At 31.9% G+C, this 13,561-nt stretch overlaps 1 protein-coding gene and 1 non-coding gene across 3 annotated transcripts; both read left to right on the top strand.

Annotated features, from left to right (window-relative positions):
- The first annotated feature begins 343 nt into the window (after positions 1–343).
- On the top strand, positions 344–12,149 carry LOC100786679 (protein MICRORCHIDIA 7). 2 transcript variants are annotated; one of them, XM_006580555.4, is made up of 20 exons: positions 344–1,038; positions 2,502–2,576; positions 2,726–2,760; positions 2,839–2,917; positions 3,764–3,856; positions 4,430–4,514; positions 5,233–5,308; positions 5,820–5,948; positions 6,099–6,197; positions 6,299–6,400; positions 6,655–6,819; positions 6,901–6,996; positions 7,869–7,920; positions 8,008–8,119; positions 8,214–8,287; positions 8,398–8,762; positions 9,676–9,770; positions 9,874–9,961; positions 11,291–11,413; positions 11,755–12,149. In XM_006580555.4, exons 1-20 carry the CDS (start codon positions 585–587, stop codon positions 11,836–11,838), a joined length of 2,481 nt encoding a protein of 826 aa, XP_006580618.1. In that variant the 5' UTR covers positions 344–584; the 3' UTR covers positions 11,839–12,149. The 2 variants fall into 2 exon arrangements, with proteins under 2 accessions (XP_006580618.1, XP_040871573.1); XM_041015639.1 differs by having other exon boundaries at positions 11,291–11,447.
- Positions 1,781–1,979, top strand: MIR9760 (microRNA MIR9760). Its single transcript, NR_126812.1, has one exon. It is a non-coding gene; the product is annotated as a microRNA MIR9760 (primary transcript).
- Positions 12,150–13,561: the final 1,412 nt, after the last annotated feature.

Genomic DNA, 13,561 nt, shown 5'->3' with positions numbered 1-13,561 from the left:
AATATTAATACCTCAGAATTAATTTTTAACTTTGGGTTGAGTAATATCTTAATTAAAAGAAATAAAAATAATAAATTCTTGATTATAGATATATTAAATCAAATATTGAATAAAATAAGAACTTAATATATTTTAATCCTATTTTCTTTGTATCCAACTTGTATTTTATATTCTATTTTTATCTTATGTTATCATTACTACTAAATAATTTCTGATGCCTTTTTTTACAATTCTTCGTAATATTTAGTGCAAATGTTAAATAAAAATAAAACTGTAATTCAAATGGGAGAATAATATTAAAATCTCTAAAAGAGAAATTTAAAGAAGTAGTAGTTTTTACTTTTTAGAAAAAAGAAACGTGGGCGAGTGCACCATATTCCCTGGATCAAGGGCGGAGTTCGTCTTTTCTTCTCCTCTCCTCTACGAGACAGACAAATCACAAATCCCCTTTTTAGTTCAATCGTTCCCATCACCTTCGCTTGATTCATTCGTTGCGATTTTAACTTTCCAACTTCAATTTTCAAATCTCTAAAAACCTCTTTTATGTTTGTTTGTGGAATCTTCATCTCCCGTTTTAGCCAGCCATGGATGTTTGCGTAAAAGAAGAAGTGTTGGAGACTCCGATTGTCACCGAGAGGAGGCCAAGAACCGGCGTCGTTTCGGCGCCCCCTCCGGGTTCGGTTATTGAACTCAGCGATTCCGACACGGACGAAGACGAGGGCCATGATTTGGACAGTGCAGTCGCCAACGCAGTGAACGGTGCTTCTTCTTCGGTAGAGAGTCCGTCCAAGAAGCGAAGGACGAGCGAGGCTGGAGGAGTGGTTTTGCCGGTTGGATTCCTCACCCCTCTCCCTCCGGCTCCGGCGCCGACACCTCCTCCCACTGCGGTGCTGTCCTTGCCGGCGCCGGAATGGGCATCTAATTCGACGGCATCGCGCGCCAACGCGAGTAAGAGTTTGAGTCTGAATAGCTCCAAGCAGTTCTGGAAGGCCGGGGATTACGATGGTGCTCCGCTCGGAGGCTCTGGATCTTCAACAGGTGCGTTTTGTTCTTATGAAATGCCAAATAGTTACTAATTGGGGATGATATTGTGTTCTACACTTTTTCTTATGTTTCTGGTCTTCATTTGCATCTATATTATATGACAACAATAAGAATGATATTAGCATTCGGTATCCATTTTTTTTTTTTACAAACTAACCGATATTCGCACAAACTACATATTCAGAGAATAAAAAATGCGGATAGACAGGCCTCTCGCAATGCTTGTTTTCCCCGTAGTTTTTAATAATGCTTATTCGGAACTGAAAGAATTTATCCACGTGCTTGTTGTTTCTAACGTATGACAAGTTTAAAATTAAAAAAGGTTGACAGAACCTTAGTTCTATGTCTGTTGTGATGTTAGGTGAAGTAGAGATTATTTTTGGGGAGGGAAAACCTGCTTGATTCCCGGGAAATACAGAGATTACCATACATTGTTATTGTTTTTGCGTGTGCCTTCACAAAATTCAAAATAGGAAATTGCAAAGAATTTTACAATTAAAGGATTATCCTCTCCCTTTTAAAATGTTGTTTAGATTTTGGGCTGAAGTTCCTTTAGTTGTTGTATGATTTGTTGTATATGTATCACAGCACTCTAAACTTAGAAACCTGTGGTGTAACATTTGCTCCCATTTCAACTTCCAAGTCATTTTCTTGTTTCTTGCTTACTTTTATTCAAGTGAAAACCCTTTGGTTCCAAAGTTTGTCTCCAAAGTTCAAGTTTAGAGTAAACCTCTTCCCTCAACAATCAAAACTACACCATCCAGAAAAAGCATGCAATTAGGGATAGTCGATTGTATGCCCTTGTTAAGCACATCCAAGAGACCAAGACTAAATTAAATAGGTAAGAACTAAAGGTTGGGCCTTGATGTAGTCCTATACTTTCAGGAAATTCCTAAGTCTTGCTTCTTCTGGATGATGTAGTTTTGATTGTTGAGGGATTAAATAGGTAAGAACTAAAGGTTGGGCTTTGATGCAATCCTTTTAGGAATTAAATAGGTAAGTATTTAACACATGTCTTGTATAGCCTGAATATAACCCATGCAAATACCTTAATTTTCCAAAGTCTCTTACAACACTTCTCTTTGTATGCATAATCTTTTGTATAGCGACCATCATGCTATGCACAATTTTACTATATGTTTTTGAGGTTGAGAGTTCTGTGTAGCTATTCAGTATTGATTATCATACTCTCTCAATTAATGTCTTGGGACTTGGCTGACCATTTCTGAACATGATGCTTTAATTAAGGTTCAGCATCAAACCTTTTCTGAACCTTCTTTGTTATGCAATGAATAAATTCAATAAGTTCTTCATTGTCATAAATATTCTTGTTGCCCTTTTCTTTTGGTTGATTCTTTTATTCCTTTTGTCTGGCTGTCACAAACCTGAGGTTCTTTTCGTTAGCCTGTGTTGTTGACAATGTAACCATAATCTGATATTTCTTCTAAAATCTGCAGTTGGTATGGATCATGTCAGAGTTCACCCCAAGTTTTTACACTCTAATGCCACAAGTCATAAGTGGGCTCTTGGAGGTAAAGTGGAAAATGGGCATGTTTGTATCAATGGTTAATGGTTAATCTTTTTTTTTTTGTGATATTTAATGAATTTTTGCCCTTCCCCTTGATCCTTGAGATTTATCATTATTTATCATGCTTAGATTGATTATGCTATGTTTATGCAGCTTTGGCTGAGCTTTTGGACAATTCATTGGATGAGGTATGCTTTGCTTCCCATTTTTTGAATAAGGCATCGTTTGTGATTATTACCCAGCCTTACTCTTGAATTTGACCTCAGGTCTGTAGTGGGGCCACATATGTTAATGTAGATATGCTTACAAATAAGAAAGATGGCACTAGGATGTTGCTGATTGAAGGTATTTTCATTCATAAAATTTCTTTTCTGCTCAATAGATATATGGAAAGAAAGATGAAGTGTATTCGTATTTATGATGATTGGTTTTGGTTATAAAATAGAACTATAGAAGGAAGTGGAGGATCTACTTTAAGTGCTGTGATTCTATCATTTATCCCGCTATTTGTGGAAGCTATCCCACCACACAATAGTTTCTCCATCAAAATGCAGAGCAAACCTTAGTCATTGAAGGTGGGCTTTACATCAGCCGGGCAAACACATCAATTGAAATTCTACTTACTGAAGGAGAATGCATAAAATAAGAACAGAACCACATGAAGGGGACACGTAAGAGAATCCATGAAGATTCTGGTTTGAACATGTTGCATAGCTTCAAAAAGAAGGATCTTACAGGTTGCTACTTGCTAGTGGCACTTTCAAATTTTCAAGATTAACCAACCAGGAGGGGATTTTCAAAGTGAATGTTACAATATTAAATGGAGCAAAAAAAAGGGTTATAATATTAAAATAGAGAACTGCAGATCTCAAGCGAGACATAAGACATTGAATGGATTTTCATTTGAAATTACAACTGCAGAGAGAAATATCTAAGCAAGCCACGCCTTTCGTGTGTTTAGTATGGATTTTTATTTGTACTAAATAGCATTTTCCTTTTACCATCTCTATTGAGAAGCAAATTTTATTTTGACATGGCTATATGTGGAAAAGGTTTAGAAATTTGATTTTGGAATGCCTTATTAGTAGAGTCCTAATAGAAGTGTTATATGCTCCCACTTTCTTTTACCACTCTTGTTTTCTTTTTATGTTTTCAAAATCTAATATGTTGGGTTATTAAATTTTATTTCAGATAATGGTGGTGGAATGGATCCTGAAAAAATGCGTCAATGCATGTCGCTGGGGTATTCCGTGAAAAGCAAAATGGCAAATACAATTGGGCAATGTAAACTTTTAGTCTTGGGGAGATTGTAAATCTTATTGAATATAACTCCGTCCCTATTTATAAGACCCAACTTTTTTAAGTTGTTTGTTCTTTTATATAAGACCCAATCCATTATGTTCCTTGCATTAATTATTTTTAGACTAAAATACCCCTAATTAAATAGGAGAGAGGTTATATTAACATGCATTTAGAAGAGAGAGAGAAAAATTAATGACAATGGTATTTTTGGTAAAGTATATATATTTAAGACAAATTTATCGTTATCAACTAAATCATTTTTCTTAATCCTGAAGAAGTAATCCATTATGTTCCTTGCATTAATTATTTTTAGACTAAAATACCCTAATTAAATAGGAGAGAGGTTATATTAACATGCATTTAGAAGAGAGAGAGAAAAATTAATGACAATGGTATTTTTGGTAAAGTATATATATTTAAGACAAATTTATTGTTATCAACTAAATTAACCATTTTTCTTAATCCTGATGAAGTAGGTAATTGTGTTTTATAAATAGGAACGGAGGTAGTATTTCATTCAAGAGAGCATACTAATCTTTTGTGTTCATGTGATAGATGGAAATGGCTTTAAGACAAGTACCATGAGACTCGGGGCTGATGTAATTGTATTCTCCCGCTATCCTGGGAAAGATATGAAAAGGTTTGTTTGACTTTCTTATTGCTTCATTCATGATGCTTGTTTGCATTTGTTGGATTTATGATGCTTGTTTTCATGCACAATGGTGTAGTATTTACCCAATTTACTAATAGCTGTGTAATGTAATGTAATGTTATCTTGCTATTGCAGTTTTTGTTCATAAATTAAAGTAGTTCTTCATTAAAAAGCCAAATGAACTATTTATCTTTTGGCAAATGCTTACCAATGCCCTAAGGGCAGTAGTTAAGGAAGTAAAAGGGGAAAGGTTTTTATTGGGATGCATAAAAGTGTGCTCCCCTATGATTTTTAAATGCGCTCCCATATGATTTTTAATAAAACCTTTCTCCTTTTAATTCCTTAACCAGTGCCTTTAGCAAGACCTTTATCTTTTATCATTTGTGAATTTTGATTGATGATTTGAGGTTCTGAGGAGCATGCTTACCTTACATTAAGTGTGCAGCTTAAAATGCACCCTGCTGAAATGTTTTTGCTGGATTTCAATGGTTTTGTTTCAGACAAATAAATATACATTTAGCATTATAGGTTGCCTGGTCTATTACTGGCACAATCAGTAATTTTAGAATTGTCCTTAATAACATTAAGTATTTATATTGTGCTTGATGTGAATTTGTCTTGCATCCATTCTGTTACACTCGTATAAATTTATTGTTTATCATGGCATGCTTCTGTGTCTGATGGGGTGATTTTGATGTTTTAATAGCTCTTCACAAAGCATAGGGTTGCTGTCTTACACATTTTTGAGGAGTACTGGGAAGGAAGACATTGTAGTACCCATGGTAATTTGTTTTCTTTACTCATAGATTTTAGTTTTTTAAGTTATTAGGTGTGAAACTAAAATATTTATATTGAATTTTGTCTTCACATTTCTCTAGAAGTCCATGAGCCACAAGAGGTCTTGCCCTTGTCAATCAATGAACTTTGCCTTTCACTCTTTTGTGATATTATTTTATAGGAGTTTATACTATATATTGGAATAATGATAGGGTGGTCTAGTTTGTCTGCTTGAAGATAGCGAAATTCCTATGGTTTTGATATATGTTGCATCTTATACCTTTAGTTTGTTTACCTTGATCATCATTGGCACACACTTGTAATAATTACGTATCTGATTTTCTGCTGAGGTCCACGTGTTATGAAAACATTATTAATTGATTGCAAAGCATGGGGTGGGGGTGGGTTTTAAGAGACATTTAGGGGTGAGTAGGTGTTTTCTATTAAATTTTATTATTTGAATTGAGTATGTGCTTTTAATTATGCGTCTAACTATTGTTTATACTGAAACTAAAGCTGGACTATGAAAGAAGAGGACAGGAATGGAATAAGATAATACGAACTTCTCTGGATGATTGGGATAAAAATGTTGAAACAATAGTACAGTGGTCACCATTTTCTAATGAGGCTGATCTTCTTCGTCAGGTAATCCCTTGTTATTTGAGGTGAAGGTAGTAATTAATCTGATCTTATTTTCTGACATATGCTCTTCTTGACAAATTGGCTAATTTCACAAGTTGTGGTTAAAAGTCTATATTGTTGATAAACTGTTATTGTCTTACTCTTAATTTTTAGTTCAACTTGGTGAAAGATCATGGTACACGAGTAATTATATACAATCTTTGGGAAGATGACCAAGGTCAGCTGGAACTTGATTTCGACGAAGACCCACATGTATGCTTGAAAACTGAAGCTCATCATCCACCCTTAAAAAATTATTCTTTTTTTATAAGCAAATTTCATACAAATTTTGATACTTTTATGGATTGTGTCAGGATATCCAAATAAGAGGTGTAAATCGAGATGAGAAAAACATACAGATGGCTAAAGAGTTTCCTAATTCTAGACATTTCTTGACCTATCGACATTCACTAAGGGTAAACCAAGATGATTATCATTACTATTACTAATATATACTTGTGTAGATAAACAACATATATAGTTTTTCTTGTATGGAATTCCTGCTCCACTGTGTATGTATTATGTGTGTAATGTGTAATATGTAAGCATTATAATGTAATATTTTATATGTAATTTAGTTCTATTCTATGTTCAGTATAGACATGTATCTGATTTATGTACTGTGTGCGCATTGTCACACTTCTCATTATTATTTTTGTTTCCTATCCAGAGTTATGCCTCTATTTTATATCTGAGACTTCCTCCTGGCTTCCGAATTATTCTTCGTGGGAAAGATATTTTGCATCACAACATAGTGAATGATATGATGATGTCTCAAGAGGTGACCTACAGGCCTCAAGCTGGAGTTGATGGGCTTCTTCCGAAGGATTCAAATGTAATAATGTCTATTAAATTAAATCGAGTTTGATATTCCTAACTTGTGCAGAAATATGATTTCATCTAGATCTTTTGACAGATGGTTGCCGTTGTTACTATTGGATTTGTCAAGGATGCAGTACACCATATTGATGTTTCAGGTTTTAATGTTTATCATAAGAACCGACTCATTAAGGTAGGGTTTGTTATGATTAACAAATGATAAGCATCATTATGACATTATGTCATATGTGAAGCTTATCCCCTTCTCTCTTTGAAAGTTTTTGTGGGCCAAGTGCTTTTGAGATTATGAAGAATATCTTTTCAGTTGTTAAACTGGGTTTGTTGATTTTAATCTGCAAGACTTAGTTGGTCATTTGACCGTAACTAAAATTTTTATGTACTTATCATTGTTTTCTAGCTAAAAAAACTTTATCAATAGGATCTTTATAACTGGTATTAGTTGCTTAATGTCATCCTTTTGTTATCCTTATTTGGTTCTTAGAAATTAGAGAATTTCTGAGAAAATAGAATTTATTGATTCTGATGTAAATGTACAAAGTGATCCCAGTTCTGTTACAAGTACTATATATATTATAGATTTATAGCTTCAGTACCTGGTCAAGCTAAACTGAATAGATTTATAACTGCCTTTTAACTGAATAGCCAGCTGTATAACTGACAGCGGTGCACCTCTTAGTAAACCAGGAAAAGCAACAGTAGCCAAGAAATACTATTCTGACAAATGAGATAATTTGCAATTTATCTCTGGGCTGCTAATGTTTAATAATAATCTGTTGGGTATTGTTCTGAAAATAGTCTTTCTTTGTTTTCGAATTGGACTCGGCTTAAGGAGTTTCTTTTGAATTAAATTAACATTATTGTTTGGGGAACTTACTAGCGAAGAACTCTAGCTATTCTGCCTAGCAATCGAACTTTGAACTACTTGGAAGCCTTAGTTTGGGGGGGTATTAAGTTCATAAGGTCTATGATAAACAATCAATATGGAGGTTGCCACTTGGAGAAAACATTGTCATAATTCTTACAGGTTGTTTTCTTGTTTGTCAGCCATTCTGGAGGATCTGGAATCCAGCTGGAAGTGGAGGGCGTGGGGTCATAGGTGGAACCTCTTCTGTTCATTGAGTTCTGAGTTTCTTTTATCATGTCTACTGTATTCATTTAACACAAGGTTCATTTCTTTTAACAGGTGTGTTGGAAGCCAATTTTGTTGAACCTGCTCATGATAAGCAGGGCTTTGAGCGTACATTAGTTTTATCCAGACTGGAGTCTAAATTGATACAAATGCAGAAAAAATACTGGTGATTCTTTATTCTCCATTGGACTATTTATGGTAGTGGCTGGCGTAAGATATGAATTATGGTCTACTTATTTGTTATTCTCTATTTTATTTAGGAGCACTAACTGCTATAAAATTGGTTATGCTTCCAATCGAAGTAAAATACAAATCAGAGATTCTGCTGATAAAGGTATGATGTAGGCCTTGCTGTTTTAATTTGATTTTTATGTTGCTTTCTCAGTGAGTGAAATCTTATTGTGATGACCTTGCAATATTCTACAAATTGATCTTATTTTGCAGAGGCATCTGCCGATTATTTTCCTGAATCATCACAATCAAAAAGGAAATATTCTACCACGGATGGCAAGGCTCCACCGTTGACATCAGACAAATTGCATTCATATTCGAATCAGAAACGGATACAAAAACAAACAGAAAAATATAGGGTATATATTAATGGTCAATCTTCAGTCTCTCCTAAACGGAAAGTGCAAAGTTCATCTGAGCAATCATCATCCGATGACGAAGTCAGTGAAGTCTTGCCTAAGAAAAAAACTCAAAAGCTATCTACAGCCGAAAAATCATTTGAAAATGAGAATGGATGTTTTCAACATACCACATCAAGGGGAAAAACCTCACAGTACACACGAGGATCCAAGCTAGAGGTAGTGCATATCGTCATCTTTATTTTACTTTGTTCTCTACATAGTAGTCAATAGCGGATAGCAGAAAGAAACAGCCACCCCTTGAAAATGCTATAGCTGGATTACTGACTTAGGACTAGAAATGAGTTGAGTTGAACTGAGCTCGAGTCAACTTGATAAGTAATGGTTCAGCTTGGATCGAGTTCAATTTAAACTTTTATTCTCAACTCGACTCGGTTTAAACTCACAAATAGCTCGGTTAAACTCGTCAACTTGACTCAATTTAACGTTATAATTATTTTATGTAATTTTATTTATTTATTTTATGAAGAAACAAAATCAATATGGAATTAATAAAAAAATTATTATATATATATATGTATGTATCTACATATATGCATAGATAGATTTATATATCGAACTTGTTCGTGAACTAATCGAATTGAGCTATATGTAGCTCAAGTTCAGTTTATTTATTTAACGAGCTCAACTTTGAACTCAAGTTAAACGAGTCAATTGTCGATTCGAGTCTCGATCGGTGTTTGAGTTGATTTGGTTCATTGCCGGCCCTAAGTTATTTTGTTTTTCTTTTGTTATGCCTGTTTTGAAGTTTTCTATAACACATTGTTTTTCTAGATAGTTTGTATTATATAATACTATATGTTTTTTTTTAATTATTTTAAGTTCAATTTTACTTATATATATTATTTAGAAATTAGAAATTTTGTTATTATTATTTAACTTAATATATTATACATTGTGTTTTTATTTGGTTTTTAATTATTTAATTTATTGTATCATATATTATACTTTATTTAGTTGTTTATTATTATTATTATTATTATTATTATTATAAAATGATTTTATCTAGAAATTCTTTATTGTTTGTTATTTGAAAATGTCTCCTAAAAAAGAGTTAATTTTTGAGCTGCAGGGAAAAGATGTAAATGGTGGTGAGCAACCACTATCTGACAAAGATTTACTAACTCTCGAGCAATTCAAAAAAGAGAATCGTGAGTTGAAGGAGAGGTAAATTGAAATTTTAAATTTTTTACTGCATATCTTGCTTTCTTCAGTGAACTTGTTTCATTGAGCCTTATCCTTCTCGTTTTTTTTATATTTATGGTTATAGATTGCAAAGGAAGGAGGAGGACATTTTAGGGGAAGTGTTGCATGCTCTGCAGCATGAGAAAGACAGGTGTAAATCTCTTGAAACTCAGGTTTGGACCATGATCTCAACGCTTTACAGCTTAATACTTGGTTTCATTAAGTGATGTATATTGTTTGTATTATCCAATGGCGGTCTCAATGAGTTTACAAGATTGAATGGCACTAGCCAAGTTTTAGTACGACTTCTTGAGCTGGAATAAGTCTTAGTGAAAGTAAAAATCATAAAAAAAAGTCAAAAAAGAACAAAAGAATGTTAGACTACGTGTTTTTTTGTAGTTGGATCTCCAAGATTTTTGGAATGCTCCAAATTCTACTTGAGCGTCTAAATCTGGGTCGATACCCACAAAAACATCTCTGAACAAAGTTCTAGCACCATACCAAATGTGCTTGAAAAAGAATAGCAGAGTTCTTTTTTTGTTGGGGAAATCTAAAACTTATATCTATCCTTCGCCTTGCTAGTACTATTATGTTGTTCAGGATTTCAACTCAATAAGTACTTTTCTTTTATATATTTTATATTGGGTCTGTTTGTTTAAGTTTATTTGTTGAAAAAAATACTTATTTTAATAAAATATGCAACTTTCTGTTTTTTGTTTGTTTGTGTAAACGGCTTCTGCATAAAAAAATAATTTTTTGCTTATTTTAAGAAGTAAATTCTATTTGTTTATTAAATAAGCGATGAATTTTATTTTGTTACTTGGAGAATTTATCTTGATTTGAATTGTGTTATATTAAGATAGTTAGTTTAGCTTATATTGTTAGGTTGTTTGAATTATATTTTGATAATTAAAAGATATCAAATTTCAAGTTTAAACTAAAGATGTTGAAGATGATAGATGGAGAAAGAGATAAGAAATTCCATATTGTTAGGAACATATTTGACCTTTTAAGATAAAATATATATATTTGAAATTGATTTTTATTTCTCAGTTACAAATTGTTAAACCATTCAATTGGTATCGAAATTTAAAAGCACAAGAGTATATACCAGATTCATACTAGAAGAGTAAACATCAGAGTCGACGACCAGATTGAATTTGACTCAATTAGAGATCTCAGCTTCCATCCCCAAACTACTATATTGTTGAACTTGCATTTTCTTTAGTCATTTTACATATGTAACCGGAAACAATGTGATTTGAAGTCTATCGCCATGCAAAGCTAGTTTACCATTTATGGTATTTCTCGACTCTTCAGGATTATGTCATTTGCACATTTCATGTCTAGATCACGGCTTAAATGAATGAAAAAAAGACGTAGATTCAATTGGTCCAACTTTGACGACATTGAATATGATACTTGATGAATTTATTGAACCTGCAAAACTTTTGTGCTCGTTTAAACTCTGTTGCATATTTCTTATTTTTTTTCTTCATCAGCTCATTGATGCTGAAAAAAAGCTTGAAGAGTTGAACAACGAGCAAGAAACTCTCATTGATGTATTCGCTGAAGAGAGGGACAGACGTGATGCTGAAGAGAAAAAATTGAGAAATAAGCTCGAGGTTTTACTCTTGCCTAATGCACTTTCAAAATCAGGTGTATTAGCAATACACTCTAACATATGTTTCACATATTTTATTATTAGTTATAATTTATTGGAAATTACAAAATAAAGAGAGAATCATTAAATGAAAAGTGAAATCTATCAAAATTTGTGATTTTCAATAAATTTCAGCTGATAATAAAGAATATGTTCAAAAAATTGTGTTAGAAAATGTGTTACTAATATTTCTTAAAATAAAAATATAAAAGGGTGTATGTTCTCTTTCTTATAAAAGGCGGTTATAGTATTTGCGTTTTGGTTTTGGTTAAGCCTGACGATGTTTTTGTCTTTCTCCTGTAGGAGGCATCAAATACTATCAAAGAGTTGCTTGAAAAGATACGGAAGCTTGAAAGGAAGTCTTCAAGCGGCAAACTAGATCGATAAAAGCCTTGTTACTGCATTTTGAGTGTTATATCTACGTGGTGCCGGGAGCCTATATTTTTTGCTGTGCTGTTCATTGTTTGTATAGTTACACGATAGAACTCTGTTCCCTTCGTTAAACTTTGAAGTTTGAACTGTTGTTGAAATCCAATCCCTTCGTTCACCATGCTGTTGTAGGTAAGAGTTTTTTGATTGGAGGTCGGAGTCTTGGGTGAATTTTTCCACTTTTTTTGAGACAATTTGATTAGCGGGCAGAGGAAGTTGATTATTATACGAAGTCTTATTGAACAATCACTTCACTATTTTCCTTTAAATTCATGCATTTATCTTTCTACTAATTTACCTTTGCTTGTAAGTTTAATTTTATCCAATCTTTGGTTTTTAATTTAAATTCTCGCACATTAAGTTGCAAGTTGTCTACATTTCTTCGTTTTTCTAATTCATAAAAATGTATGTAAATGACACATGGCAACATCGCATTGACTTGTAAAGATATTATGATTAAATAAATTTTTGTTAAAAATAAATTTAATAACAACCTATGAAGTATTTGTTATATTATATTATTAATTATATGTAAAAATATTAAATTTAAAAATACATAGGCATCATCTATTTTATTTGAAAATAATTAAAATTGAAATTCTTTAATTATCAAATTACATCTTTATATTTCATTAAGATTAAAATTTAATTTAATATCATTTTTACTTTTGAACTAATCTTTTTGTTTATTATTTAGGAAATATTTAATATATTCATTATACTATTAGTATTTTTATTTAAAATCTTTTAATTATAAGAATTAAACATCATAAAATGATAAATGATACCTCGAACTTACCAATTAAAACTATAATACTTTGTAATTCAATTTTTAAAAATTTAAAATATTTTAGAGTTGGCGATGAAAATTATCTACACTTGCTCTCTATATACATTTAAAGAGCATTATTTTAGAACTTAAAAATAATAATGATAATTTATGACTCCAAATCTAATTAAAAAATAAATACTTTTCAGTAAAAAAATTATTTGCAGATGTAATGTTTATAATTCCTATAAGTTTAGCGGAAACCTTTTGCAATTAAATTTCAAACCCACCATTTGAAAGTAGCCTTTTTTCTTAAAATAATTGTAAAAAAATTTCAAACTCGCAGCAATTAATTTTTACTACCTAAACATAATCTTTTATTTTTTAAGGAACATAATCTTTTATTTTTTAAGGAACATAATCTTTTATTATAGTTAAAGTAAAATTTTAATCTCTAATAATTTTATTCAATATTAATTTTTATTTTTTAATTATTAGTCATTTTTTTGTCAGATTTCCTTTTCCTTGAATCCTCAAATTCTCTTTTCCTCTTCGAAATCTTAGCGACTAAATCAATTAGACTGTTTATATTACTTCAAGGGGCGCATTTGGTACAAATAAAGTTAATTTGTGTCCGAAAATTATAATTCCTGAAAATTATAAATCCTGGGAATTATGATTCATATGAATAATTAAAATTTGTTTAATTTGTTATAAATATCCTTTTTTTGGAATCAAATAATTAATGTGATATGTTTATCAAAATTTTTAAACAGTTATCAAATTAAATGATCTAATAATAGTAACGTGATTTTTTTAAAATTATTTTTATCATAGTAAAACTCTTTTTTTTTCTTTAACTCAGGCTTCCATGAGACTATTTTAGTGGAAAACTTAATTAAAAACAATTGG

The sequence above is a fragment of the Glycine max genome, chromosome 5, assembly GCF_000004515.6.
Source record: "Glycine max cultivar Williams 82 chromosome 5, Glycine_max_v4.0, whole genome shotgun sequence".
Classification (NCBI taxonomy): Eukaryota; Viridiplantae; Streptophyta; class Magnoliopsida; order Fabales; family Fabaceae; genus Glycine; species Glycine max.
Note: the sequence above shows the minus strand (reverse complement) of the source record. Positions and strands in the feature narration are given on the sequence as shown.